At 49.9% G+C, this 27291-nt stretch overlaps 4 protein-coding genes across 4 annotated transcripts; 1 reads left to right on the forward strand and 3 right to left on the reverse strand.

Moving 5' to 3' along the window:
* LOC149330755 (mitochondrial coenzyme A diphosphatase NUDT8-like) lies at positions 1 to 1145 on the reverse strand. The gene has a single exon (XM_089559946.1). The coding sequence runs from the start codon at positions 945 to 947 to the stop codon at positions 201 to 203; it is 747 nt and encodes a 248-aa protein (XP_089416072.1). The 5' UTR covers positions 948 to 1145; the 3' UTR covers positions 1 to 200.
* A 2646-nt stretch (positions 1146 to 3791) lies between these two features.
* Positions 3792 to 6841, reverse strand: LOC149330756 (solute carrier family 22 member 7-like). Its single transcript, XM_089559492.1, has 3 exons — positions 6278 to 6841; positions 4377 to 5756; positions 3792 to 3833 (listed from the first exon to the last, which is right to left on the reverse strand). The coding sequence occupies exons 1-3, from the start codon at positions 6839 to 6841 to the stop codon at positions 3792 to 3794; spliced, it is 1986 nt and encodes a 661-aa protein (XP_089415618.1).
* Positions 6842 to 15891: 9050 nt separating this feature from the next.
* LOC149330757 (solute carrier family 22 member 13-like) lies at positions 15892 to 18048 on the forward strand. Its single transcript, XM_089559493.1, has 2 exons — positions 15892 to 16308; positions 16642 to 18048. Exons 1-2 carry the CDS (start codon positions 15892 to 15894, stop codon positions 18046 to 18048), a joined length of 1824 nt encoding a protein of 607 aa, XP_089415619.1.
* Positions 18049 to 20530: 2482 nt separating this feature from the next.
* On the reverse strand, positions 20531 to 24180 carry LOC149330758 (solute carrier family 22 member 16-like). The gene is made up of 2 exons (XM_089559494.1): positions 23617 to 24180; positions 20531 to 21937 (listed from the first exon to the last, which is right to left on the reverse strand). Exons 1-2 carry the CDS (start codon positions 24178 to 24180, stop codon positions 20531 to 20533), a joined length of 1971 nt encoding a protein of 656 aa, XP_089415620.1.
* Between the last annotated feature and the right edge of the window lie 3111 nt (positions 24181 to 27291).

Here is a 27291-nt window from a genome sequence, read left to right on the forward strand (position 1 = left end):
AACTGGTATGTCACTTTACTTACAGTATATTACAAAATATATGCGTGTATCAAATAACAACGTGTATATCACCCGTGTGCATTTTCTTTTTAGCACTTCGAAACAACGTAATGCACAAACTTAAGGCAGCAAATATTCGACCACCTTCCACAGCACGTAATCCTACAAGCCAGCGTGCCTTTCAGTCACGCCCAACACCGCTAATCCTTGACGTAGAGTTTCTTTGGAAGCACCGCGCACCTCACTTCGTGGTGGTACACGTCCGGTATCAAGGTCCTGAGAAAGACGTTCAGCACCATGGCTGTAAGGCCCCACACTCGGAATTGGCCCGTTAGGTACACCGGCATCGCGTAGTCACCGCGCGGATGCCTGAACTGCGTGTACCGAAGGTTTGTCGGCTCGCACAGCTCTTCGAGCGTCCGCAAAAAGGCGAGCTGAACCTCCGAGTCATTGACATTGAGGTCGGCTTCGAGGTCGACGTCGCGACCTTCGCCCAGCAGCGCCACGACCACGGTCATGGTCAGCTTGTCACGCGGATTATAGAAGGTCGGGAACGTGCCAATCACTTCTACCCTGTCCCTTTTGATACCCAGTTCCTCTTCTGTCTCCCTGAGCGCAGTTTGCACGGGGTCGATATCTTCGGGGTGCTCCATACCACCCGGGAAACAAACGTAGCCTCTATGCCGGGGCAGTCGGTTCGAGCGAAGAGTGAACAGTATCGATGGCTTGCCCTGATTACTCGTGCAAAGCGGTATGAGGATCGAGGAGCGACGATGCTCGGGATCAGGTCTGGCGGGTTGATTGGTCCCCAGCCTGACCTTCTTGATGTTTTCGAGGCACGATTCGAGCCTGGAACGCGAGAAGGCAGAGTCCAGAGCCGGCGACGCGTTTGTGCAGAAGCGAGAGCGGAGCGCTCCATGCTGACGAAATAGTGTGTTGCAGAGCATCGGAAGGCGAATTTAAGCCCTCGCGGAATGTCAACTTGCGGTGAATGTTGGATGTGGTGCGACTGTTGCTGGGGTGACGTTCCGACTCAGCACTACGCACTGAGGCTTGTAATAAAAGCTCAAAACCGTCACTTTCGAGCTTGCCGAACTCGCACTAAAGAAACGCGACACCTGCCTGCGTCGGCCATTAGCCACGGAACCGACGGAGCCTGAAGTGATGATGATAATTATCATATAAAAAAAAAACACATTACTTGACATGTTATATGACAAAATTGTATCTATAAAACTAACACAAAAGTTTTAATTGATTTAATGCGCTGTGCACAACTAAACTTTATAATTTTAAATACTTTATTTTTAATTTAGTTCCGGTTTCAGTTTTTGTTGCACGCATCTTTTGTATTTTCGTTCGTTCTCAGTTTTTTTGCACTGTTCTCGTGTAATGTCTGCTATTATATAAAAAAATAAGCAATCTGAACGCGAGAAACGTGAGCAGTGTTTGGACAAGCCTGTAGGCTTGCAGGCCTCACCCTACCAGCGGCAAAAGGGTACGTGCACAAAACACTACGTTCTTATGTGGTTCTTGTCTTTCGAGCGTAAAAAGGAACAGTAGTGGAATGACGATGAGGCTAAGGTAATCTTAAAACAGAAGTTTCGCGTAGCAAAGAAAGGGCGAACGATGGCGCGGAAATCCTGACACTCGTTCGTCCCTCGAAAAGCCGTTCTGGCCGCTCGTTGCATACAGCTGCTGCGGTTTCAGTTTCTAGTTGCTGGCGGCCGATGTCTCGTCTCATCGATGGCGGCTTATGTTTATCACATTAAGGTGTTCTTTACCTTCCAGACCTGCTTTTAACCTAACTCTATAACGCAGCCACGTTTCAGCTGCACAGCGCGAGAGAAACGACTGACCTTTTCTCATCCCCTGCCCTCCTTGTGGTAGACTCCCCCGGTGTTGCTCTCCCGTGTGCTTTTCTTTTGCCTTTACTATGTACAGGCGAATAGCAACCTCTGCCTCCCGATTCTTGGCCGATCCCCCGTGTGGGTATGTGCCATCCTTTCAAAGGCTAACAACAACAACAACAAGTAAACTTCCCATTGAAGCATAATTTTGTACATTACGAAACAATCCTTGATACATTATGTCGAAAAACCTGTACCATACCTTTTGGAGAACAACGTCCGCACTTCACCAGACAGTCGCCTCGCCCCATCGCTCCGGTTCGGTCGAAACACAATTCGGTAAAGTGGTCACTGCGAAGTCGGCTGCCTGCATGGTGAAGCTTCCCACAAATTCTTTCTTAAATTTATCCCCGTCGATGGTATAATTTGGGCCTAGATCACAGGAACGTGCATTACAGTAAAGAGCAGAGTTGGCGAGCGTCATCTGTAATTGTCTTCCCGTTACAATGCAATATGTACCCTTATTTTTGAAACGTCTTCCCCGAAGACTTTGCTGGTCTCCACGTGTAGCTGGCGGCGCAACTCACGAACTCCGATCACTTCCATCCGAAATTTCAACCGTTGCCCCCCACTCGAGCAAATTACGGAATGTCTTAATTTCGGTTTCACTCTCCAAAACTGTGGAATAGGCTACCACAAACATCCCACAAATCACACTGCAACATCATACAAAAGGTTTTGTTCACACAAACATGAAAATTCAATCCAAAATGGAATAATATGCGCGGCGAGAGCGTTAATGAGTATATATGCCTATATATGCCGAATTTTACATTCTCAACTTTATATTCATATGTCCCTGGAAGTCCTTGTACAACTGCTTGCGCAATGGTACAACGGTTAAGCGATGCGCCACTGCTAACTACTGCCGGTAGCGCTTATGCGACCCAAGTTGTTTGCTCTTCGCGAGTAACCTTTAGGGATCAGTCATTGATTTAACTGACAATGATGATGATGATGCCACGGCAGATATGTTCACAACCCAAGTGGGCAGGTTGTGATGTTGCCACAAGGTCACGTGCCCTAGGTGACCCGCCTATGTTACTTCTACGGCGGGAGACCTTATTTTTCGCTCACAACTCCGACAACACCTACGCCGGATTTTCTGGGTAACGGGGCCTTTAACGATATCACGTCAAAATATGCGAAATCGTGCGCATTTCTCCATTTCTTGTTGCTACTTCTTCTCTATACTTATGTCCTCATTTCGTGTTAGTATTGTAAATTCTTACTTGTTCAGATTGTTGTTTGTACATAAGTACGTAATGTGCTTTCTTCAGGGGTTCCTTTTTTATAAAACATTGCAGTTGAAAACCACTAAAGCACTGCTGATTCTGATTCTATGTAATAAACATGGTCGAGACATCCTTTATTGTCAGAAATCTCGAACACTGCGCGCACATCATCTTCCTCCACAGATGTTTCCATAAAGTCAGGACGCAGCAGCAAAAAATGTCTGTTCACTGCACTGGAAATTGCTTCCAGTTAAGGCGAGCCCCAAGATTATGTGCGTTTGCAGATAGGAGCACAATCGGTGTACTGCACCCCACGATGTTTTTGCATCGACTCTGGCGCATCACGCGACATCTTTTCGCTTAAATTCTGCACATAGTTCAAATTCGACGGCTGCACGTGAGCATCAGAGAATATTTTACAAAGGCTAAACACCACTAGAGTAGAACATAAAGTCCATGGTGCGCCACAGAGAAAAAAAAAAGCACAGTACACAGAATGACCTTTAAACTACCCCCCTCGAAAGGAAGCGATGCGTTAATTGTGTGCTAACACAAGTCCACAACGGTATGAACATCCAAGAAATGGCGAATGGCTGAAGCGATAACAGTCTAAGAAGACCCGTGCAGGCTCTTCAAACTTCTTGGCCTAGTACGTCACTGCACAGAAGTTCCACAGGTACATGTAGCTCTGTCCATAAGAACATTAAAACACGCAACAAAAACAAGCAACACCAATAAAAGCATTTAGAACTAAATAAGAATATAAGTGAAGCTATATACACTATATATATATGCCGAGCGTCCCAACACAGAAGTGACTACAGTCGGAACTATCAGCTGAATGAACAGGACGGGCAACAGAGGCGCCCATGACTACGCATAAAGCAGGTTGCCTTATTAGTAACGCGAGCAACAGCGGCGTGGAGGTCTCTTTATCCGTCTATAGCGAGAATGGCAAAAGTAAGAAGTCAGGAAAGGGGGGGGGGGGGGGGGGGTAAATAAGGAGCCGCTATAAATTTATGCTAGGTCCGTAGTAGTCAAAGCAGTTTCCAGGTAAACAATGCTGATTTTTCTGTCGACAAATTAGTATAATATCAAGTCAGAACAGCTTAGGAATCATCTTGCATAATACACAAAGTAGAGGTGCAGTCTTATTGTTTACCCTAAACCTAACCATGAATAGGTTGGTGCATACGGTGAGCTAAGACGCTGACTCTAACGGTGATCTCACTCCCTCCTTGCGCCGCATGCGCCACCTTTGGACTTCAGCGGGATTCAGTGACTTCTTGAGAGCCTCCTTTCGCTCCTCATCGCTCATGGCGCTTGCAGCTTTCGGCGGCGGCGGTGGGGGCTCGACGAAGACTTCGGGCAACCACTGGATCGCTAATGCGCTGAGGGCGCTCATCACCGCCGAGAATGTGGATAGAGCGAAACCAGCATTCTGACCAGTTAGTGTGATGAGGAGAAGCCCCGCCAGCGAGCCGCCGGAGTTGAAGACGTGGCACACGCTCACGCCAGCGCTACGAATGCTGATGGGAAAGATCTCCGCCGAGTAGCAGAAGACCACGCTTATGGCTCCGGAGACAGCGACCTTCGTGCCGAGGTGAGCGAACGGGACCGCTTCGCTTGCGCCCAGTGATATCAGGAGCGCCTCGGCAACAGAGAAGACGCACACGACGGCCAGGAGTGCAGTCAGAGTGTCCCGGACATTGTACTTCACCATGGCCCAGCAAGCAATCCAGAAGCAGGCGATTAACAGGACCACTTCCGCTGTGAGCCAGTGCAGACCCGCAGTCTTCTGGGTGCGGACGAGCGTGAAGTAGACGGCGTTGATGGTGAACCTGGCAAGAAACACGGAGGCCGCGCGTCTGTTCATCTTCGCCGTCTGCAAGAAGAGCTCCCCAGCGCTCACGCCGTCCATCGTTTGCTGTGGGGTTCGGTCCATACTCCTTAGCTGCCTGTGGGTCGTATGCAGCAAGGCCCTGGCCTTGACCATGTCCACGCCGTTCTTCTTGGCTGCTTTAAGGATGACAACCTCCGCTTCCTTCATGCCTCGCACGTCGAGAAGCCACGCGGGCGACTCATTTATAAGGCAGCACCAGATCGCAAACATCGTCGTCGGGACGAGGAGGAATGCTTGCGAGAGTGCCCAGCGGGGTTGCAGCGCGGAGACGGCACCCACGGCCGGAGGGACAAAGGTTGCTCCAACGGCCGAGTGCAAGATGGTGTAGAGTGGCCGCCACCGGTTGCCCGTCACCTCGTACAGGAGTATGAAGGTGAGCAGAAACGTGCTGTTGAAGCCCACGAAGATCAGTGTTCGTGTGAGGATGTGGAAGGTGACCGTTTCCGCGACACAGTTGCTGTAAGCACCCAAGAAGAGGACGAAGACGGCCATGAGCAGGACGGGCCTCCGGCCCACTCTGTCGGACATGAAGCCGAGGAGGGGAGTCAAGACGCCGCCAACGATGGTGGGTAACATGACGCGCACGTTGGACAGGTAGCGACGATCGCACACGAGGTCGTACCGGCTCGTGAGGCTCTCAAATTTGTCAGTAAGGTTATAGTCCCATCTTTGGCACGGCACCGTCGGCCTGTTTGCTTCGGGACTGTCCTGGAAGACATACAGAGCCGCTGTATTAGAGGAGGCGTGGGTGCCTGGGTCTTGACAGAGTAACATTATTGAAGGTATCGTAATGAAATTAGATGGATACATGTATGTCATCCTCCTGTTTTCAAAAATATAATTAGTTTGAATATATTTAAAGTAATTCCCATTCTGTCAGATGATAACTGAAGCATATAAGGTAATTTCTTGCGAGTTATTAAGACACCTTCGATCAACATTGTTTTCTGTGTCGGCTACTGTGCACTCACTCCTGGTCTGTGTCGTGTGAAAGAAACTGGCAGTTCGGTAATGTGCGTACGAAGCTGTTGTTGGCACCTAATAATGCCAACAAAGCACAGCTGATGACGACACAGCAAAACGTTCACGTGTTCCCTCATACCAGTCACGATAAGACACGACATATCTGGAGAGCTGCTGCAGGCTCACTTGACTGCGCAGTGCTAGAGGTGCCACAGAGCCGTAGGGAGAGAGTAATCCCTATTAACAGTGAGAAATAGTGCGCTTACCGCAACAGTGAGGTCATACATGGTGCACTTGCTGAACGTGCCGTCAGCCTCGACCGGGATGGACATATTCTTCCAGGCGTCAGCGGACAGGCCGCTCAAGTCGAGGGGTGGGCTGCACCAGTAGTCGACGGGCCGCACCAGGATGCTGTCCGAGAGGACTTGCAGAAGGGACACGATGGTTGCCAGAATGCCGCACAGGAGCACGCAGTACTGGTACGGACCGTGGCCGATGACGACGTAGACGCCGTCCTGGACGGTGGCCCTGCTATCCTGGTTGACAGAGCCAGGCAGGTTCTCCGGGGGAGCCACGGCCGACGGCGACACTGACTTCACTGGTGACGCGGCTGTAGCGTTGACAGACTGGAGGTTCCCGGGCGAGGGGATGGCCGACTGTGACTGTGGTTTTCCTGGTCGCCTTGCTTTACTGCCGTCAGGCGGCAGGCTCTGAGGGGAGGCCGCAGTTGACCTGGACGGCGATATTACTGGTGACACTGGGTTACTGCCGACAGCACTTCGGCTGTGGCACATCGAATTCTCCGCCCGCTGTGTTCCAGATGTCTCCATGGCTTCCCGCAGTGTCTTTAGGAGGCCTGTCGATGGCCGTGTTCCAGGAGGAGTTGAAACGTGCCGGCTCGCGAACGAAGCACTTCTTCTTCTTCTTCCTCCTCTTTGTAATGGCACACTTCTTCTTCTTCTTCTTCTTCACCTCTTTATAATGGCACATACCCACGTGGGGGGATTGGCCAAGGTATAGCGGTATACATCAGGAAATTTTCATAGGATTACGACAAAATATCGGAGCCAAACGTGAATTTGAAAAATGTATTCATGGAAAACGACAGACGAATATTTGAAGTGAAATAACAAAGAACATTTTGACGAGAATAAGAATAATATAAAAAAAAACTCCGAGACTTTTAAAGGACTTAGCTGCTTGAGCCCTTGCTGCATTACAGATTTAGTGTGAGCAGCCACTCTCGCTAACATTTGACGCCACCATACCTGGGTTCAGCCACAGATGTGATCATGTATTCATCATCATCATCAGCAGCAGCAGCCTGACTGCGCCCACTGCAGGGCAAAGGCCTCTCCCATGTCTCTTCAACTAAAACCATTGTTTATTGTTGTTTATTGTTTCCTCAAGGAAACAATAAACCATGTCTAAACAATAAGCCATGCATAAACAATAAACCATGTCTAAAAGAGAGCGTTGTTGGGCCAGTCGGTCAGACATATCTTATAAGTAGGGCCCGGAAATATAGGCATTTGCCTAAACATGCCTATAAATGCCTAAACGGGGGATTTTTGCACTTGCCTGCCTTTTTGTCATATTTTAGAAAATACTACCTGTTTAACCGCACTTTTTGCCTATAAATGCCTAAATTCGGCACTTCGGTCCTCGGTGCCGTTTTTCGATTTTGAGACACTGAAAGGCGCGCGCCGATGCACGCACAAAAGGCGCGGGTCTCGCCGAACGTTTTTCTCGAATTGTAACTTGAACGTAGTGTAACGAAGTGTTTATCTCGAAGTGTAGCAAGAGGCGAGTTTGGAAAGAGACCTGACATACATTGATGCAAACTTCTCAAAAATGACGGAAAGGATGACAAAGTTGAAAAAGACTGTACTCTCAATGAATCGTTGAAGGCAGTGGCAGAAGTACCAGCAGCACTTCGGGGACTGGAAGGAAAGGGCGCTACTGCTTCTACGTAGATGCAACAATTGGTAGAAAAAAATAGATGCCTAGAAACAATTTCCCAAATCAGAGACCTTCTGCGCGGAGACGATACGGCCACATCACCTGAAGGCCTAAGCCTTTATCAACTCTTATGTTTTAGGTTCGCGCCACTAAGTTCATGTGATGTCAAAAGAAGCCTTTCAAAGTAGAAGGCTATGCTTAGCGAAAATCGAAGGAGCTTCAAGTTCTAAAACCTGAGAATGCGCTTTATTGCTTCAGTTTAGGACTGCGTACGCTCCGTGCTTGACTTACCAATCTTGTACTTATGAATAAAGAGTATTATTCAAAGCGCCTATTTTTGCTTTACAGCGCCTATTTCAATATTTTTTAGAGCCTAGATGCCTGCCTATTTCGGGGTTCTTTAGTGCCTAAATTTCCGGGCCCTACTTATAAGTATACTGCGCACACAAAAACAAGGACGTGAAGGTACGCACGACAGGCGCAGACTCGCGACTGAATTCATATGAAAAGAAACACATCTTGTATGCCTTCAAGCGTTATATCTAGGACCATGCGCCGTTCAGCTATCTGCCTTTTTTTGATAAGGGTTGATCTAACGGTCACTTACACAATCATCCCCACGCTTACTGATGAAAAACGCCTCGGCAAGTTCACGTACGACCTGATCTCTGTTTCTCTTTAAATTTTAAGGCGAAAGCCTTTAATGTCTCATCGTTGTAAGCAGCAGTTGTCGACAGAGAATGTCACGCTTTTCAGTTGGTCGAAACGGTCGTGACGTCACAGTGCGCCAATTTCAAACGGGGCCAATTGTACTTTGGCTAGTAACCATGCAACCAATACATAGCTTGCACCGACGTCACATCCGGTGGCCGTCGGCTGCTAGTCGGCCATGCTGCCGAACCACCGCCAGACCGCCTCTAGCTTTTTGCTGCCTATGTTAGCTCGCAACGTGTCGGTTCTCGTCCATCCGTAGATTCGGTATGGTTTTGTGTGCCACCCTTGGCTGCTACGACCGTAGCGGCAGCTCCAGGCGAAACAAGAAGCTGATTAACACGAACTTCATCTGCATTCGTAAGATAATCGTAGGCATGCAAGTGCCAGCGCTCCATGACTGCATAACAATTGGAGAGAACTGACTGAAGCGGTTAGAACATCGCAAATCGAAAGGCTAACATCCACACCCGCAGGAAGGAAATACCTAGAGCTAGCGAAATGGGCAACCGTAGATAGCACAGTGAACACTAGAACAGATCTGGGAAGAGAAATAAGAGAGCATCTTATTATCGCTCCCATACCTAGAAACATGCATCCCATCCACGACAAAGGCAGAAGGAAAAGCAGGGTCGCACAGCTGACTGCTAAGCTAGGCAAGATGCCACAGGGAACCGTGGCCTACACTGATGCCGCGGTAGGCACGCTAGGAGACACCGTCTCCGTAGCCGTCGGGGACTCAGGCGGAACGTTACGCGTTGTAAGACACCTTGACTTAAAACCCCTTGTGGCGGAGGAGGTTGCAATAGCGATCGCTCTAACTCAGCCAGGTACCAAATACGTAGTAAGCGACTGCAAAGCCGCAATTAGAAATTACAGCAAGGGACGCATCCACGAAATGGCGGCTAAATATCTAAAAGACTTTATCCCAGCCCACAATATTCTAATTATCTGGACCCCAGCCCACTCGGGTCTGGTTGGAAACGAGGCCGCCCACAGGCTCGCCCGCTCCTCTTTACCTCGGGGAGCCGTGGACACCTCATACGAATTCAGCACTAAAGAGGAAACCAATACCTTTAATAGCATCACAGACATTCAGAAAAAGAACAAAAGGATCTATCCTCCTCCGGATGGATCGCTTAGCTCGGCTGAGGCCTATGACTGGAGAAGACTCCAAGCTAGAAACTTCGCATCCCCGCTCTGGAGGAGCTGGACAGGAGGTGACACGAGGGAGGATGCGGAGGTGTGCGATTTCTGCGGGCATACCGCTACACTCGAACACATACTATGGAGATGCCCCAGTGCCCCAGGATATGGCAGAATCAATAATGCAGAGGAATGGGAGACCATACTCAGAAGTGCCGACCTTAGCATACAACGATACCCGCCTGGCAGCAGAAGCTGCGCGACTATACCGTTGCTAGTCTTCCAGCTGCGACGCTGCCCCTCCCCGGACGCCTGCGTGCGGACCCGGAGGGGCACGGGTCTTCTTCTGGCGGAAATAAAGTTTCTTCACTCATTCACTCACTCCATGACTCAGTACGAATCTGCGCGAGCTGTGGCTGGTTCGCATTAAGCGCGATGATTTGGACCCCGACAACCCAAATTTAATTGTGTACGGAGTGCACTTTGTGACAGGTAAGAGGCTTTTGTCGTCAATTTAATGTTTACGATGTAGCGAACCACGACGGCCGCGCCTGATACCGCCTAGGCCGATCGCTGCCGGAGCGCCGACGACGACGAAGCGTCGCTGAAAGACGAAGTGCCGCCGCGCTGCACGAGATCGCTTGGGTTGGACTGGCCGTCCTCTGCGCTGCTCGCCGTTTTGTGTCGCCCGCCGTGAACACCACGCCTTGTACCAATTGTGCAGAGACCCCCTTTCAACGAAAACGTGGGAAGCAATGGCTACACTCTTGAATGTTGCTGTTTTGATTGACGCCATCCAATTTGTCTGAAAACACAAACCCAGACTGGGTCCCGTGTCGCTGCATCCTAGCTACAGCACTAGGCAAGCCTTTCGGATCGCCACGACCGCAGCGAGCAATGACGGCAAAGAAAGCGGCGTGCCGAGGCCGAGCTTTTCGTCTCGTTGCTTGCGCATCGCAGACAGGCTTCACACCCACCTGCTGTAGAAATCATCGTGTGGCCCCATTGATTTCAAGGCTTTCATATCTTCCAACTTCACCAAGCTGGAAGGAGTACACGATATCCCCCGTGGGCCACTTTGAGGAACACATCAACGCCTATCTTCGCGTCGACTCCCGGTCGCAGCGTGTACGGATCTGTATCGTCGCAAATTTTCACTTTGTCTGCGTAGCGTACACGCGCCGATCGAATAAATTCAGACCAGTAGCCTGCACTGAATGGTTCATTCGTCTGTGGAGTAGGCATCGCACTCGAAAGATAAGAAAATAATCCAAAGTGCCCGAGGAGTGGTCCGGCATCGCAGGGCAGACGGGCGGGGACGGCCGAATGGTTCGGCAGCATGGCCGCAAGCATTTGATGGGGGCGGAAGTGACGACACGTGCAACCTATGTATTGAAGGGACCATATAGTGATGCTCCAAGTAAGTGGGACTGAACTTAGTTAATTGCTTAATAACCCAATTAGCCTAATTAACTTCTCTAGTCAGGCCATATAAATAAATAAAACCTAGTAAGAAATTGGTCGAGCTCGGGAATCGAACACCGGTCTTCGGAGTGCGAGACGAGCACGCTATCCACTCCGCCATGCCAGCTCGATGGTTCGGAATGAACAAAGGCACGTCTAGTGAATACGGTGTCTTCGCTCACTGCCATCCTCCTCCCTTCCCTTCCGGCGAGGTTTAGGTGTCCACCGAGATATGAGAGAGAAATACATTTCCTTTCCTCAAAAACCAATTTACCGACGAGCGAGGCGTGGAACCGAATGGGCGATGGCGTTCTATGGACTCCCTGGCAGCGTTGCAAGACGCTCTCGCGTTCCACTCTTGGAGGCGAAGCTTAACATCTTAACCACACATCAGTGATCACACTTTAGGTCAAAAAAGTGCACCCCCCCCCCCCCCCCCCTGAATTTTGACGGGTGTCCACCGAGATATGTGAGACAGTTACTGCGTAATTTTCTTTCCTCAAATACAATTTTCCTTTTCTTCATTACGGGCCATCTTTGTCTTTCTTCTTACACTCCCACTTCCTCCGTTCCTCTACGGTGCGGTTCAGGTGTCCACCGAGATGACAGAGATTTACTGCGCCATTTCCTTTCCTCAAAAACCGTTGCGTTGAAACGGCAAGGCATCGCGCCGAACGGGTGGTGGCGTTCCGTGGACTCCCTGGCAGCGCTACAACACGCTGTAGCGTTCCACTCCTAAAGGCGAAGCTTAAGCTTAATTAGCAGTTAATTAGTATTCAGGCATTAATCAGTAATTAACCATTAATTAGTAATTTGTCATCACTTAGTAATTAGTACTCAATTACATGTGACGCCACCAGTGCCACAGAAGCACTGAAAGTGGTGCGGAAAACGCTTTCGCCTCTACGCACTTTAGACAGTCAAAGTGCCCCCTGAATTTTTTTGTTTTCATTAGCAAAAAATTAGCTGTGGCTTAGCTCTGGTTAAGCCTGAGTGATTGCGAAAGCAATAGCTCCCTGGTTGCGCTTGTCTATGCTGCTGGTTTGGCATGGCTTCGCCTTTTGTGCAACTAAAGGATTTGCTCTGGACACAACATGGTTTCTACTGTTTGTTTATTCCAATGAACACGCTTTGGTGGTCCGTAAAGTAGTGACTCTTGGTCTGAACACTGGTAATTACATAGTCGTCCGAATGTCTATGCATCACCAAGTCTAGACTGCTACCCCATTTGGTAGTACTCTTTGGTTGGAGAGGACATAGCTGAAGGTAGTCCATGAAATTACTCTCGCTCACTGAACTTGTAAAACGCCGCCGGGCTCGCCATTCTGCGGCATAGGCGCGTTGCTTAGCCAGCCGCTCTTGCCTTTCTTCATCTGTCTCCTCGTAACGGCGCCGGCGTTTGCGCGCAGCACGTCGCTCCAGCGACGCCTTGTACAACTCCTCGGGCATGACTAAGCGGAGCGCGTCTGCGGCGCCCCGTTTATCCTCTCCTAGCGAGCGCCCTCACGCGGCGGGCCGAGGAGGCCGTCACGTGGTAGCCGCCGCGCCGAGCGAAGGAACGACCACGGCCGAAGCAGGGGGTAAAGCTGAGCTAGCAAAGCGGTCCACGCATGTAAGTCGCCATCTTGAACGCCATCTTACAACACACTATTGTGGCCAGCACAGTTTTTTCTCGCAAAGTCAAGGAGGGGTGAAGTTTGAGTTTGAATTCGGAAAACTGCGGCAGAGATAATAATTATATGTCACTCTTACGCGTATTTTCAATGTTTTAAACACATTTCGTAATCTTTAGCATACTGATTGTGGTCATTTCTTTTAATATCGGACGATTGCGAACATGTTCACGAGTGAACTGAATAAACGCTCTCGGAGTTTCGGTTTTAAACTTCTGCTTTCGAACCTGATTTCAAGGCACTTAATTCAAGGAGCTGCATACGACAAGGAGTCACTCGCGCTCTCGTTCACCGCGATGCCGCCACCTTCGTGCGTTGATGCATGGCAAAAGCTCCAAAAGGATCGGGCACTTTGCATCATTTGTGAGTAAACGTGGGAAGAGATACATATGCACATTTCACGACAACTGTGTACTGTAAAGCGTGTGAATGAAAATCTCCCGCTCTTGGAACTCTCTTTAAAGGCGGATTACACCAAACGAATGAACCTTGCAGCCGTTTACTTTTTCACGGCATTCGACTTTCTTAACGCCATTGCCTCAATCTGCTTGACAGGGAACACATTGGCGATACTTATAAAGGATGCAGGTGTTCTTGCTTAAATGCGTTTTATTACGATTTTCATCACTAATGCATGCGGTAATTAAGGTAACACTGTTGAAATGAACGGCCGCGCAACGGCTCAAGAAGGACATGCGCAGTCTACCAACTGTTTATTTTACGGAAAAGAGGCACACTTACGATCCTCAGCTCAAGCATCTGACAGCGCATTATTGCTCCGAACACAGCCACTGGCAGGAAATCGGCATGTAAACAAGACAGCATACATGTAATCGCAGGACCCTTCTTATCCCGTGCGTATAAAGTACTTGCGGCACTAGCCTCTCATAAATGGGTTTTGAAACCAAACAGAGGAATGAAAAATATCTCAGCAAAAAGCAGTGTCACACATTAGAAGCAAAAGCAGTCATAAACCTAAAAAAACCAACACAAAAATAATAACAAAAATCCACCACAACAACCAACCAAGCACCCACAATTTAATGCGCACAATGCTGGACATGAAACGAAGGTTTCTCGAGCGCTACATGGCGTTTCATGCATTTCTGCCTCCAACTTGTTTCACTCGTTCGTGATGAAGCTCTGAGCGTTGCTGCGTACGAAAAATCCTATTATGAGCTCGTCTCGCCCCAGAAAAGACACGGCACCGTCTTCCTCGGCGAAGGAGAAAGATAAAAAAAAAAACGCGAGACGCCCGCGGTACTCTCAACAAACCTTCGACATTTAATATAACAAAACGCTGAACATTCAAAACAAACCAGGCAGAGGAGTTGCTGCATTTACCTTGGGCATTCGTTTCCTTTGCGAATTGTGTTGGCCCTTCTGGGGCCAAATCAAATTTCCGACGTGTATTTGCACTCGACAACAGAGGACATGCAAAATCCCGTGCGCTCTACAGACGAAATACCCTCCAGCGCGTCACAGTCGCGGTACTAGCCTTCAAATAACAATTCAGAAGTCACAAGCCACCTATATGAAATTACAGTCGGGATGCGACACTGCATACCATTGAAAACGATCCAAACGCGACGATTTGCCGTTGTTTACAGCAGTTTAGCGCAGTCGAGAGCTACTCTGCATACCGCCATCTTCCCACGAACTACGTTGCCAGGTTCCAACTCCGTTTTTTGCCCAGATTTAGAAAGTGACAAAACAGCTGGCAACACACGCAAACCGTTGTGTGATGGCTGCGTTCATGCGTTGCCCACTGGAATGCATGGGCTCAATGGGCAGCTTTCCCTCTAGAGTTGGTTATATTAACTCTATGGGCCGGAGACCAGTTGGAGCCCCTGCTCTCCTCTGGTCGTGACGTCACGCTGTCACGTGGTCGTGCGCCGCAGCTGCGCCGGAGCGAAGGAACGATCTCCACCGACGGCAGAAAAGTGCTAGCAGTATTGCTTTCGCAATAAAAGTATGCATGGCTTGTGCCGTGTAGCCTCCTGGCAAGCGCCGCAGTGCAGGGCTAAATTCGACCCTGTATTTTTCTTCATAGAAAGCTGGTGTTCACTTAAACGGTCATTTTTAGACCAAATGGGAAGGGTCTAACCTTCACCCACGAACTTCCGGACCATGACAAACTACAGTTTTGTTGCGGCAACACTACGCAAGTCGCCGAGCCATTTCGCGGAGCCGAAGAAAGGCCATACTGCGCATGCGCGAGGAGCAGTGACGTCACACGGCGCACAGCGCGGGTGACTCAGTGCAGCCGCCACCGCGCTCGCCAGTTGCACATGCGCAGTAGCGGCGCATAGCTAGCGGGCCGGGGCCTCCGCCGCTGCCGCGCGCTCTCCATCGCCTCGCTCTCTCTCCTCTCCGATGCGCAGTAGCGGCGCACAGATAGCGTGCCGTGTCCGCTGGCACGCCAGCTATGCGCAGTGACGTCACTTGCTCCTCGCGCATGCCCAGCCAAGAAGAAAGAGCAGAGCATTGTGGAGATTCGAGACGGTGACATCGTGGCTCAGCGACGTGAAGAACAAGAGATAAGAGTTGGCGAGTTCGAGTCTGCTACGCGTGAATTCGAGAAACGAAACTACCAGCAGAACCAAGCGCAGCCAGGTGTTATTGCTTTCGCAATCAGCCAGGCTTAACCAAGCTAAGCCTCCAGCCAATTTTTTGTACCTGTAAATATGTTGCCACATTTTCGACCACCACATTTTTTTTTTAAATTTTCGAAGGGTGTTTCCTAGAACACTCTCAATAGTCGTTTCATGTACTAATAACAAATCAATCATGCTGAACGAGAAGGAAAAGAAGGTTCTGAGCTTTTAAGAAAACGAAGAACTGTGCTCACGAGCGCATGAGCTTCATCCAGCTCGTGCCACGGCAGGTCATCGGGAGACATTCGGAATATTCTTGAAGAAGCCATGGAGCCGTCGACACAAATACGAGCAGATAGTTCAGGGTACCGCAGCCCGAGTGCCTCCAGCAGCAAGGCGCCGTCGCCAGTGTCGTCACCCTCGCAGTCGGGCACTGCCACCCCAGGGGCGCTGCTGTCGGGCTACGTCGCCCAGGACAGCTGGTCCGCCGTGCAGGAGAGCGTCTACGTCGTCATCGGCCACGGCCGGTACCAGTACCGCGTCCTCCTGTGCGGCATCCTGGCAACGACCGTGTCCCTGCTGCACATCCTCTCGGACCAGCTCCTGGTGCGGCCCGTGGACCACTGGTGCAGGCCGCCCGACGTATTGAGCGACCTGTCCGCTGACGCCTGGAAGAATATGTCCATCCCGGTCGAGGCTGACGGCACATACAGCAAGTGCACCATGTACGACCCCGCTGCTGGGGTGAGCTGTTTAGAGTTGTTTTGGGAGGTCGCACATTGCCAACAGGGCTGCGGGGCCGCGAGCCAATTGCATGGAAATAATTCAAGTCTGGTTCATATCGAGAGCTGTATGAGGGACGATTTGGGTGTTCCTGCTGTCCTCTGCTACTAGCTCGGTCGGCTTTATGCTTTGCTCGTGACCGTAACTTCCCGTAATAAAAGGTCTAGGTAAAGTGTTCAGTTTACACGAGAACATTCTATTAATATCACCTGTGGCCTTGATCGGCTGTTTCAGAGGCACTTTTCCACTGCACGCCCGGTCTCCTTGATGCGGTGGTTGTAACTTATTTCGCAGGACTATCCAAGTGCAAACAGATCGGTGGTGCGTTGCCATGGTTGGGACTACGACATCGAACACCGAGGCGACAGCGTCATAAGCCGGTTCAACCTCGTCTGCGACCGCCTCTTCCTGTCCCACGTCCGAGGGATCGTCGCCGTCAGCGTTCCCGCCCTGCTGTCGCCTGTGCTCGGCATGGCGTCTGACAATGTGGGCAGGAGGCCCATAATGTTGGTGGCTGTGTTCGCCCTCCTCGTGGGTGCCGTCGGCAGCAGCGTCGCGCAAACCATCACCTTCCACGTCTTCACCCGTGTCGTGGTCTTTGTGGGCTTCAACGGCACCTTCCTGCTCACCTTCATACTGTTGTACGAGGTGACGGGAAATGCGTGGCGGCCGCTGTTCGCACTCACGGACACGGCCATTGCAGGCACCCTGGTTCCCCCGTTCGTAGAGGCCGTCTCTGCGCTGGAACCCCGTTGGGCGCTCTGCCATGCGATGCTCCTGGTTCCCACTGCGATGCTCGCTGCCTGGTGCTGCCTTCTGGACGAGTCGCCGGCGTGGCTTCTCGCCATGCGGGAGATGAAGCGGGCGGAGGCGGCCGTCATCGCCGCAGCACAGGTGAACGGCGTGGACACGGTCAAGGCCAGGGCCACGTTCAAAACAATCAGGCGACAGCTAAGGAGGATGGAGCGCAGCCCGCAGACGTCAGTGGACATCGCGGTCGCTGCAGAACACTTCCTGCAGGCCGCGAAGACGCATCGTCGCGCGGCCTCCGTGTTCTTTGCCAGGTTCAGTCTAAGCGCCGTCTACTTCACGCTCATCCGCACCGAGAAGACTGAGGGCCTGTACTGGCGGACGGTGGAAGTCCTCCTGTTGACTGCCACTTTCTGGGCTGTTTGCTGGGCCATGGTGCGATATAGCATCCGGGAGGTGCTGTCTGCCCTGCTCGTCATCGTGTGCGTGGGATCAATCTTCGAGGCACTCCTGATGACCTTGGGCCCTAGCCTAGAGACCTCTTTCGCTCACTTCGGAACGAAGGTGGCCGTGTCCTGTGCCATGAGCGTGTCCTACTGCTACTCGGCGGAAATCTTTCCCACAAATATTCGCAGTGCCGGCGTCAGCCTCTGCCTGATGTTCACTTCCGGTGGTTCCATCTTGGGAGTCGTCCTCATCGCACTCCACGGCCGGACTGCAAGCGCTGCGTTCTGCGCATTCTCGGCGGTGATGGCTGCCGTCAGTGTGTGGGCGATACAGTGGCTGCCTGAAGTGTTCGTGGAAGCGCCGTTAGCGACGCCAGCGACGACCGCCTTGAGTGACGAGGAGCGAAAGGAGGCCCTGAAGAAGTCGCTGGCTCCGGTTAGAGTTGGAGGAAAACGCAAGCGAAACAAGAGGAAAGTGAAGTCGCCTCCGAAGTCTCCGCGTTAGCGTGCTTTGCTGTCCCAGTGATGCCAAGCGTTCTCGATTGATGACTGCAAACATTAGGCCTGAACCATTACTTTACGTGCACAAAAATATTCTCCAGATGACACTGGACCTACTGCAATCCGTTGGGATATTAATATTGTTGTCGATCGAACATAGACGTTCATGACGTGGTAAATAGGTAAATTGGTTTTGAGGAAACGAAATGGGGCAGATTTATTTATTTTTTTTTGCTGGGGTTCACTATTGGTAAATTGGTCTTTGAGGAAAGGAAATGGCGCAGTATCTGTCTCACATATCTCGAAGGACACCTGAACCGCGCCGTGAGGGAAGGAAGGAAGGTGGGAGTGACAGAAGAAAAGGAGAGAGGTGCGGTAATAGAGGTCTCCCGAATAATTTCGACCACCTGGGGATCTTTAACGTGCTCTGACATCGCACTGTACACAGTCACCTTTTGCGTTCCTCCTCCATCGAAACGGGTTCACTACTGAGAGCAACTTTCTGGACATTTTACTCTTTCTCCGCTTATTCTGGCTAGCTGCAAATTTATTGCGCAGTTGCTCGAGTTCAATGAAGAATGTTGTAGTTTAAGTAGCTCTAGTGTGTACCCCGCCTTTTCTCGGGACATTTGTTGAGTATTCTACGTTTCGCGTGGCTTGTTCTTCGCTCTTCGTTGTTGCCCATACTTAGCCACTTCAGCAAAGAGACCGCTTTGATGCGGCGTAATTCGCAAAACTGTTCGAATGTGCAAAATCTGTTTTCTTTTATTTTGTGTGTTTGTTATGCCTCTGTGAAATCAGGCCGTTACGCTGGAACTCCTTCTTACGCTGCAATTTTCGCTGGACGCTCAAGTGTTCCCAACTTAATCCTTTTTTTTTACTATGCTGTGTTTTCAAATGACTCGCGCGCCCGATTGTGTTGTGCATTGGCGATAATTTATCACCTTCGGAATATTCCCTGATACCACCTTGACAAAACTGAATGCCTGATAAGGCACACGACTCTTTAGCTGTTTAGGAGTTTCTGAATAACCCTCCCCCCCTCCCAAACTTTTATCACACAGTTAAGCCGCCGTCTTCATGCCAACAAATTACAGAAAGTCTTTATTTCGGCTTTTCTTTCTAGAATTATGTTACCTTGCACTCTTCCATCACAAAAATCATTTTGTTCGCACGAATATGCCAATTCTGTCCTAAGTGGAATAAAAAGATCTATGCGAAATTTTGCGCATTTTTGGTATATTTTTCTTAGTTTTTTTGCACTCGTATCATATTTGAATAACTTCTTACGTGTTCAGATTGCTATCTGTATGGGCCCCTTTGCTAAGTACTGTGCTAAGGTCAGGGGTTTATTTCTTGTAAAACATTGCAGTGTAAAACTACTGTCTGGTAATAAAACCGATTGTGATTCATGCATGTGGTAAAAATGGTCGACACATCTATCATTAGAAACCTCGAACAATGCGCGGTCATTTTCCTGCACCACAGTGGATTCCACAAAGTCAGGATGCAGCAGAAGAATTTGTCGGCGTCTGCTGGCAGTCATAGTGAGACACTGGATATGCGTTTGCTGGCAGGAGCACAGTCAGTGTACAGCGCACCCTAACTTTCGTTCATTGAGAATGGCGCCTCAGGTGACATCTTTCCGCACATATTCTGCGCAGAGATTAAATCCGTCGGCTGCACATGGGCATCAGGGAAGATTTCAAAGTCTGCCAAACAGCACTTGAGTTGAACGCGCACACAATGGTCCTCCGCAGTGAAAAGATGCACAGAAGTGAAAAAATCTCGATCTGCTCAACACGAAGAGAAACTATGCGTTGAACGTCGGCTAACGTCAGCCCACAACTCAAGAAACAATTGAAGAAATAGGGAACGGCAAAAGCGATAACAGTCTAAGATGACCTTTGCACATGGACCTTGCAAATTTTTTGTCTATCACGTACAGCGCAGAAGTTCCAATTTTACATGCGGCTGTGTCCATGAAATCATTAAAACACAGCACAAAACAGAAGTAGAACATGCATCACACGCTTCATAACCAAATCGGAATATAGGTTAATCTAAGGTTGACCTCCGATGTGCCCAGTATCCCAACGCAGAAGTGCATATAGTCGCAGCTATGAGATAAACAAAGGCATGGCCTTCAGAGGCGCTCAGAACTACGCAGTCAGCGAAATACCTTATCAGTAAACGCGAGCAAGTTCGGTGCGAATGTATATTTTTATCCAGCTATAGTGATAACGGCAAAAGAAAAAAATCAGGAAAGATTGGGTAAGTAAGGAGTCGCTATAAATTCATCCTGTGTCCATAGATATGCGAAAGCAGTTTTGAGATAAGCATTGCTGATTAGTCTATTACCTTAAAGACTCCACATATTCTAATATGTCAAATGAGAGCAGCTGAGGAATCATCTTGCACAGACAAAAAAGAGGTTCAGTCCTAATGTTTACCTTAACCAGGATTAAATTAGTGCGTGCGGTGAACTAAGTGGTGGACTTTGGCGGCGACCTCACTCCCTCCTTGCGCCGCTTGCGCCGCTTTCGGGCTTCAGTGGAAGCCAGGGTCTTCTTGAGGGCCTCCTTTCGCTCCTCGTCGCCCACGGCGCCTGCTGGCGGCGGCGGCGGTGGGGCCTGCACGAAGATTTCGGGCAACCATTGGATCGCTAAGCCACTGAGGGCGCTCATCACCGCCGACAATGTGGATAGAGCAAAACCAGCAGTCTGACCAGTTAATGCGATGAGGAAAACCGCCGCCAGTGAACCGCCGGAATTGAAGACATGGCACACGCTCACGCCAGCGCTGCGAATGCTGATGGGAAAGATCTCCGCCGAGTAGCAGAAGGTCACGCTTCCGGCTCCGGAGACAGCGACCTTCGTGCCGAGGTGAGCGTACGAGACCGCTTCGCTTGTGCCCAGTGATATCAGGAGCGCCTCGACAACAGAGAAGACGCACACGACGGCCAGGAGTGCAGACAGGGTGTCCCGGACGTTGTACCTCACCATGGCAAAGCAAGCAATCCAGAAGCAGGCGATTAAGAGAAGGGCTTCCGCCGTAAGCCAATAGAAACCCGTAGTCTTCTGGGTGCGGACAAGCGTCAAGTAGACGACGCTCACGGTGAACCTAGCAAGAAACACGGAGGCTGTCCGCCGGTTCATCTTCGCCTTCTGCAGCAAGGGCTCTCCAGCCCTCACGACGTCCATTGGTAGCTGCGTAGATGGGCCCATACTCTTTAGCTGCTTGTGGGTCGTATGCAGCAATGCCCTGGCCTTGGCCATATCCACGCCGTTCTGCTTGGCTGCTTTGAGGACAGCCACCTCCGCCTGCTTCATGCCTCGCACGTCGAGAAGCCACGCGGGCGACTCATTTATAAGGCAGCACCAGATCCCAAACATCGTCGTCGGGACGAGGAGGAATGCTTGGGAGAGTGCCCAGCCGGGTTGCAGCGCGGAGACGGCACCCACGGCCGGAGGGACAAAGGTTGCTCCAACGGCCGTGTGCAAGATGGTGTAGAGTGGCCGCCACCGGTTGCCCGTCACCTCGTACAGGAGTATGAAGGTCAGCAGAAACGCGCCGTTGTGGCCCACGAAGATCAGTGTTCGTGTGAGGATGTGGAAGGTGACCGTTTCCGCGACACAGTTGCTGTAAGCACCCAAGAAGAGGACGAAGACGGCCATGAGCAGGACGGGCCTCCGGCCCACTCTGTCGGACGCGAAGCCGAGGAGAGGAGTCATGAGGCCGCTAATGATGACGGGTAACATTAGGCGCATGTTGGAGAGGTAGCGACGATCGCACACGAGGTCGTACCGACTCGTGAGGCTCTCAAATTTGTCAGTGAGATTGTAGTCCCATCTTTGGCACGGCACCGTCGACCTGTTTGCTTCGGGATTCTCCTGCAAGGTATGGTACAGAAGCTGTATTAGAGAGGTCGTGTCAGCGACAAGGGCGACTCCCATCGGGACAGTCGACCGTGACCCTAAATGGTATTGAGTGAATGCCGTATATAGGAACAGCAATCCAACTTTTCTTCATGTGAATTCCTATTGATGAAGCCGATATGATGTTAGATGGGACACATGAATTCATATGGAAACAGGAATTTACATATGAGACATGAATTCGTATGGGATATCAAGACGTATATGTGCCATATATATAAATTCATATCGGGTAAATTTGAAGCCATGTGTGTCCCATATATCGACCATTATCACAACTTATGGGGAACAGCTAGGGAGCGAGTCTAGTTGATATGGGGGTAATATGAGACTCTACAGGCATATGTGACCATCTCCCCATTTGCGCCCCGGTTAGGCTAACATAACTTGAATACCCAGGTATTCGAAATTATTATGTTACGCTAGGTGTGTTAACGCTCGATATCCAATCGCTGCCTCAGCGTCGGCTCTATATTTTTTTCTGTCTGAGTACGCATGAAAGGGCTTCAGCGTCAGCTGCTTATGTAGTTTCCAGCTGTTTGACTATCATCAAAGGCTCGTTTATTCAGCATCTTCAGAAGGAAATGCTGAAGATGCTAAATATTCAGAAGAGAACGCTGTGCACAGCGTTAACTACGCAATGCGTAAAACGTCCCTTGCAACGGCCTTTTCTTCCCAGTGCGGATAATGTATATTCACTGTAAGTACGCGTATTTTGTAGGTTGCCCAGACGACCCTGTATTTTTCTGAGTTGTGGTGTTCGTTCTGGTGGTGTTGGTCTAGCCTATGGTCATGGCCGTGATCCCGGGCAATGGTTCGTGGTCTTGGGCGTTAGGCGCGCGCAATAACGCGCAGGTCCTTGATAACGCCTGTTACCACTAGATTTTTAGATTGTTGTGCTGAGTTCTGATCTTCGTCATCTCACGATTACTCAAACAGCTGGAATTCACTCTACACACAAGGAAGAGGCGCTGCAACGGCCGCGAACTCAGTACAGGCAGTTCAGTAGCAACAGATGCGAATAGGTTGAATTTATACCGGGCAGCTGCATTTATCCAGCATACTAGAAGGCCTCATAATCATTGCATCTTGACGTCAATGACAATCATGTCCCTTTCGTACGCTGAAGCTCGAACTTTTGCAAGTACCATTGCCCTGGTCATGACTTGGCGAATATTTTTGTGTTATTGTCCTGTTCTCGGGAAGTGGTGCGGGGCAGTAGCCTAGGCCACTGTACAGGTCAGGTACTGTCCCCATTATCACTGAGTGAAACGGCTTTTGTTCTAAGCCTAGGGTCATGGCCATGGTCCCGGGCAATGGTTCGTGGTCTTCGGCGTTAGGCGCGCGCAATAACGCGCAGGTCCTTGATAACGCCTGGTTACCACTAGATTTGGCAAGCAGTTCAGAGCGGGCGTTGTCGAACAGGACGCGGGGTAATGACATCTAGTAATGCCAACAAAGCACAGCTGATGACGGCACAGCGAAACGTTGAAGTTGTCCCTAATACCAGTCACGATAAGACACGGCATATCTAAAGACCTGCTGCAGGCTCACTTGACTGCGTAATGCGAGAGGTGCTACAGAGCCGTAGGGAAAGATTAATCCCTATTGCCAATGAGAAATATTGCGCTTACCGCAACGGTGAGGTCATACATGGTGCACTTGCTGAACGTGCCGTCAGCCTCGACCGGGATGGACATATTCTTCCACGCGTCAGCGGACAGGTCGCTCAAGTCGTGGGGTGGGCTGCACCAGTAGTCGACGGGTCGCACCAGGACGCGGTCCGAGAGGATGTGCACAAGGGACACGATGGTTGCCAGAATGCCGCACAGGAGCACGCAGTACTGGTACGGACCGTGGCCGATGACGACGTAGACGCCCTCCTGGACGGTGGCCCTGCTATCCTGGTTGACAGAGCCAGGCAGGTTCTCCGGGGGAGCCACGGCTGACGCCGACGCTGACTTCACTGGTGGCACGGCTACAGCGTTGACAGACTGGAGGTCCCCGGCCGAGGTGACGGCCGGCTGCGACTGTGGTTTTCGTGGCGGCCCTGCTTTACTGCCGTCAGGCGGCAGGCTCTGATGGGAGGCCGTAGTTGACCGTGACGACGATATTACTGTTGACACTGCGTTACTGCCGACAGGGTTTGCGCCGTGGCCCATCGAATTCTCCGCCCACGCTGTTCTAGATGGATTCATGGCTTCCTACGGAGTTTTTAGGACGCCTCTCGATGGCTTTGTTCCAGAAGGAGTTGAAACGTGTGGGCACGCGAGCGGAACACTTCTTCTTCTGAGAAGGTTTTCCTTGTCCTCTCCTTCTAGTCGTTTTTGTTGCAGTCAGGTAAAATCACGAGGACATTGCATGGTCGGTCAGTTAAGCGGAAAAAATAAGAAGACCAGAAAAAAAGACGCAAAACCGTAAGGTTGCGCTGCCGTGTCTCTGGTTCGGCGCTACTATCTCCCTTCTGCTCAGTTTGCTGTGAACCCGAAGCTATCGATCTTTGTTGGCTCTACTGTCGCCTCTCCATCTCTTTGAGAAGAAGGTTGCTGGATGATCCCTTGTTGCATTTTAGCCTTAGTTTGAGCAGCCCGGCCGTGCTATAATTTGGCGCCATCACACCTGGGTTCAGCCAGAGACCTGATTGTTGCTCTGCGCAAAATTTCTCGCTGGAATCTCATCATCGACTGCCTCGCCCAAGGTTACGAAACTTTCTTTTCTTTGTATTATTACACTTTGTTTGAATCCATCATTTTTATTTTTCCTCCAAACTCTTTTTCCTTTTCACTCCATTCCCTACTCAAAGTATGTAGAGCCCGTGGGGGTTACAATAGTCGTGCGCGCGTTTCTTTTGCCTTTATTATGTTTTGGTGAATAGCAATCTATGACTCCCGGTTCTTGGCCGATCCGCCAGCGTGGGTCATGTAGAGATTGCCGAGATGGCAGGGTTGCAGAATTGGGCCGGCTACTAGGCCTAGCCTGGACCCATGCCAGCGGACGGAGCCGCAGCAATGAACGCTCTCAAGACAGGAAGCCAAAGATCCTTTATTGCCGCCAGCGTCTCTATTTATAGGGCTGAACCAGCGCCCTCTACAGGTCATTGTCATCATCATCAGCTTGAGTACACCCACTGCAGGGCAAAGGCCTCTCCCATATGTTTCCAATTAACCCAGTCCTGTGCCTGGTGCGCCCACCGTATCCCCGCAAACTTCTTAATCTCACCCGCCCATCTAACTTTCTGAAGCCCCTTGCTACGCCTCCCTTCTCTTGGAATCCACTCCGTTACCATTAAGCACCAACGGTTATCTTTCCTTCGCCATACATGCCTTGTCCAAGCTCATACTTTCCTCTTGATTTCGACAAGGACGTCATTAAGCAGTGTTTGATCCCTGGTCCACACTGACCTTTTCCTGTCTACTAACGTTAAACCTATCATTGTCGATATGTGCCATATTTCATAAGGTCAACACCACCAGCAACAAGTGCTTGTGCAACAAGTAGTACAGGGATGTCTTTTGTCGCCTACGTGATGCTGTGCGGCGCAAGAGACCGGAGTTGAGGTCAACAGGAAATTGGCGCATCCATCACGACAATGCTCCTGCCCATTCCTCGCACTTGCTTCAGACTTTTTCGGCGAAAAACCAGACTCCTGTAGTTAAACAGACTCCTTACTCTCCTGATATGGACCCCTGCGACTTCTGGCTGTTTCCCAAAATCAAGAGACCATTGAAAGGAGCGCGATTTCAGACAAGAGAGGACATTGTGGTTGCAACGACAGCTGAGCTAAACTCCATTCCGAAAGAGGCCTTTTCGGAATGATTCCAACAATGGAAGCACGACTGGGAGAAGTGTGTCGAGTCCCAAGGAGTCTAAATAGAGGGTGATTAGGTTTCCAACGCTCCAGTTATGCCAGTTTTTTTTTCTTCGGTCAAAGGCCGGATACTCTTCGAACAGACCTCGTATTCTTCCTGATATTGATTAGGACACCATTAACTCGCGTTTCTTGCCCGGCTCACTCTCCTTTTTTCCCCGGCCAGTAAACTCGTGACATCCGCACAGGCATAGGTGCGAATGAACTCTCGAACCGCGTTACAACTGTTACGATAGGCGATGGCTAGTTGCAAAGCACCGTATTCTGAGGTTTACACGCGAAGGCTTCTAGGCCTAACCATATCAATCCAGAGAGCGGCGCTCCTAAGAAGCCGTCGAGCGGCTCTCCCCGTAAAAAGCATGTTGCTGGCGTGGGTGTCCCGTGTTCTTGCTTCCAGTCTACAGACAGGCTTCCATATTGTCGTGCATTGTGTTTAGGATTACTAGGTTCACTGTACTGTTATTCTGTGCTTATAGTCCTCTTATTTCCCACACTGAGCGCACGGTATTCGCAAAAAAAGAATAAATGAGTAAACAAATACGAAATGTGGCAGTGAAGGCTTCCCATTGTATTTAGAATGCTGTTGGAGAAAAGTTTTTTTCTGGTCAGTGTTTTTTACAATTAATAGCATGGAATTCCTTTTCGATCTCTCCTGTGCGCATGCTGCCTTTAAGTTGGATTTCGAGATGCTTTTGCGCCGAAGTCACCATTTTGAACACCTGTGAGACGAGCGGAGGAGTGGAACGAGATTTCGGTGTAGTACAGTGTTCTTCACAGAACAGAATTAAGCCGTTTATCCAGTACTAAATGCCGTGCAGGGATTAATGAACCGTGCCCCTAACTATTACAAATAACGCTCAAACTCGCGCTTCGCAGTGACCTTCATCCCCCACTTAAACCACTGTCCTCATTAACAACCACTTACAGAACATATTTCTCTCCACGCACTCTTTCATCCGACAAATCGTTTTGTTCACACACATACGCAAATTTACACCAAAGTAGATTAACAAAAGCTATGCGAAATTGTACGCAATTTGCTGTTTGTCGTTCTTAGTTCTTCTTAGATCATACGTACTCATATCATATTTGCATAACTTTTTACATGATCAGATTGTCATTAATCTGAGAGCATTAATTAATAATCATAATAATAACGTGAAAAGATAAATGTGTGAAAGTGTGATTGTGACAGTGTGTGATAAAATGATTCCATGGGAAAGATTACGCTCATAAGCTAGAATGAATTAAACGCGAAAAAAGCGAAAAAATGCAAAAAAAATTGCCGCGGACGTCGATATAATTCATGGACTTCAGAGCAGCCACGGGCGTGGATATAGTATGTGAACGTTTTGCTTTCGCATATGAAAAATGACACAAAACAAAACAACATAACAGTGACAAAAATTTCAAAAACGAAAACAAACAGAATGACAAAAAA

The sequence above is a fragment of the Amblyomma mixtum genome, chromosome 9 (genome assembly GCF_055824585.1).
Source record: "Amblyomma mixtum isolate Tamu chromosome 9, ASM5582458v1, whole genome shotgun sequence".
Lineage (NCBI taxonomy): Eukaryota > Metazoa > Arthropoda > Arachnida > Ixodida > Ixodidae > Amblyomma > Amblyomma mixtum.

Bases quoted from the DNA above. Each gene is read 5' to 3' on its own strand.
- LOC149330755 (XM_089559946.1), bottom strand. From the start codon at position 947: ATGCTCTGCAACACACTATTTCGTCAGCATGGAGCGCTCCGCTCTCGC.
- LOC149330756 (XM_089559492.1), bottom strand. From the start codon at position 6,841: ATGGAGACATCTGGAACACAGCGGGCGGAGAATTCGATGTGCCACAGC. The intron at 5,757-6,277 runs GTAAGCGCACTA...TATGTCTTCCAG, and splicing joins TGTATGACCTCACTGTTGCG to GACAGTCCCGAAGCAAACAG. The intron at 3,834-4,376 runs GTGAGATCACCG...TCTTATGGACAG, and splicing joins GCATGCGGCGCAAGGAGGGA to AGCTACATGTACCTGTGGAA.
- LOC149330757 (XM_089559493.1), top strand. From the start codon at position 15,892: ATGGAGCCGTCGACACAAATACGAGCAGATAGTTCAGGGTACCGCAGC. The intron at 16,309-16,641 runs GTGAGCTGTTTA...CTTATTTCGCAG, and splicing joins TGTACGACCCCGCTGCTGGG to GACTATCCAAGTGCAAACAG.
- LOC149330758 (XM_089559494.1), bottom strand. From the start codon at position 24,180: ATGAATCCATCTAGAACAGCGTGGGCGGAGAATTCGATGGGCCACGGC. The intron at 21,938-23,616 runs GTAAGCGCAATA...CATACCTTGCAG, and splicing joins TGTATGACCTCACCGTTGCG to GAGAATCCCGAAGCAAACAG.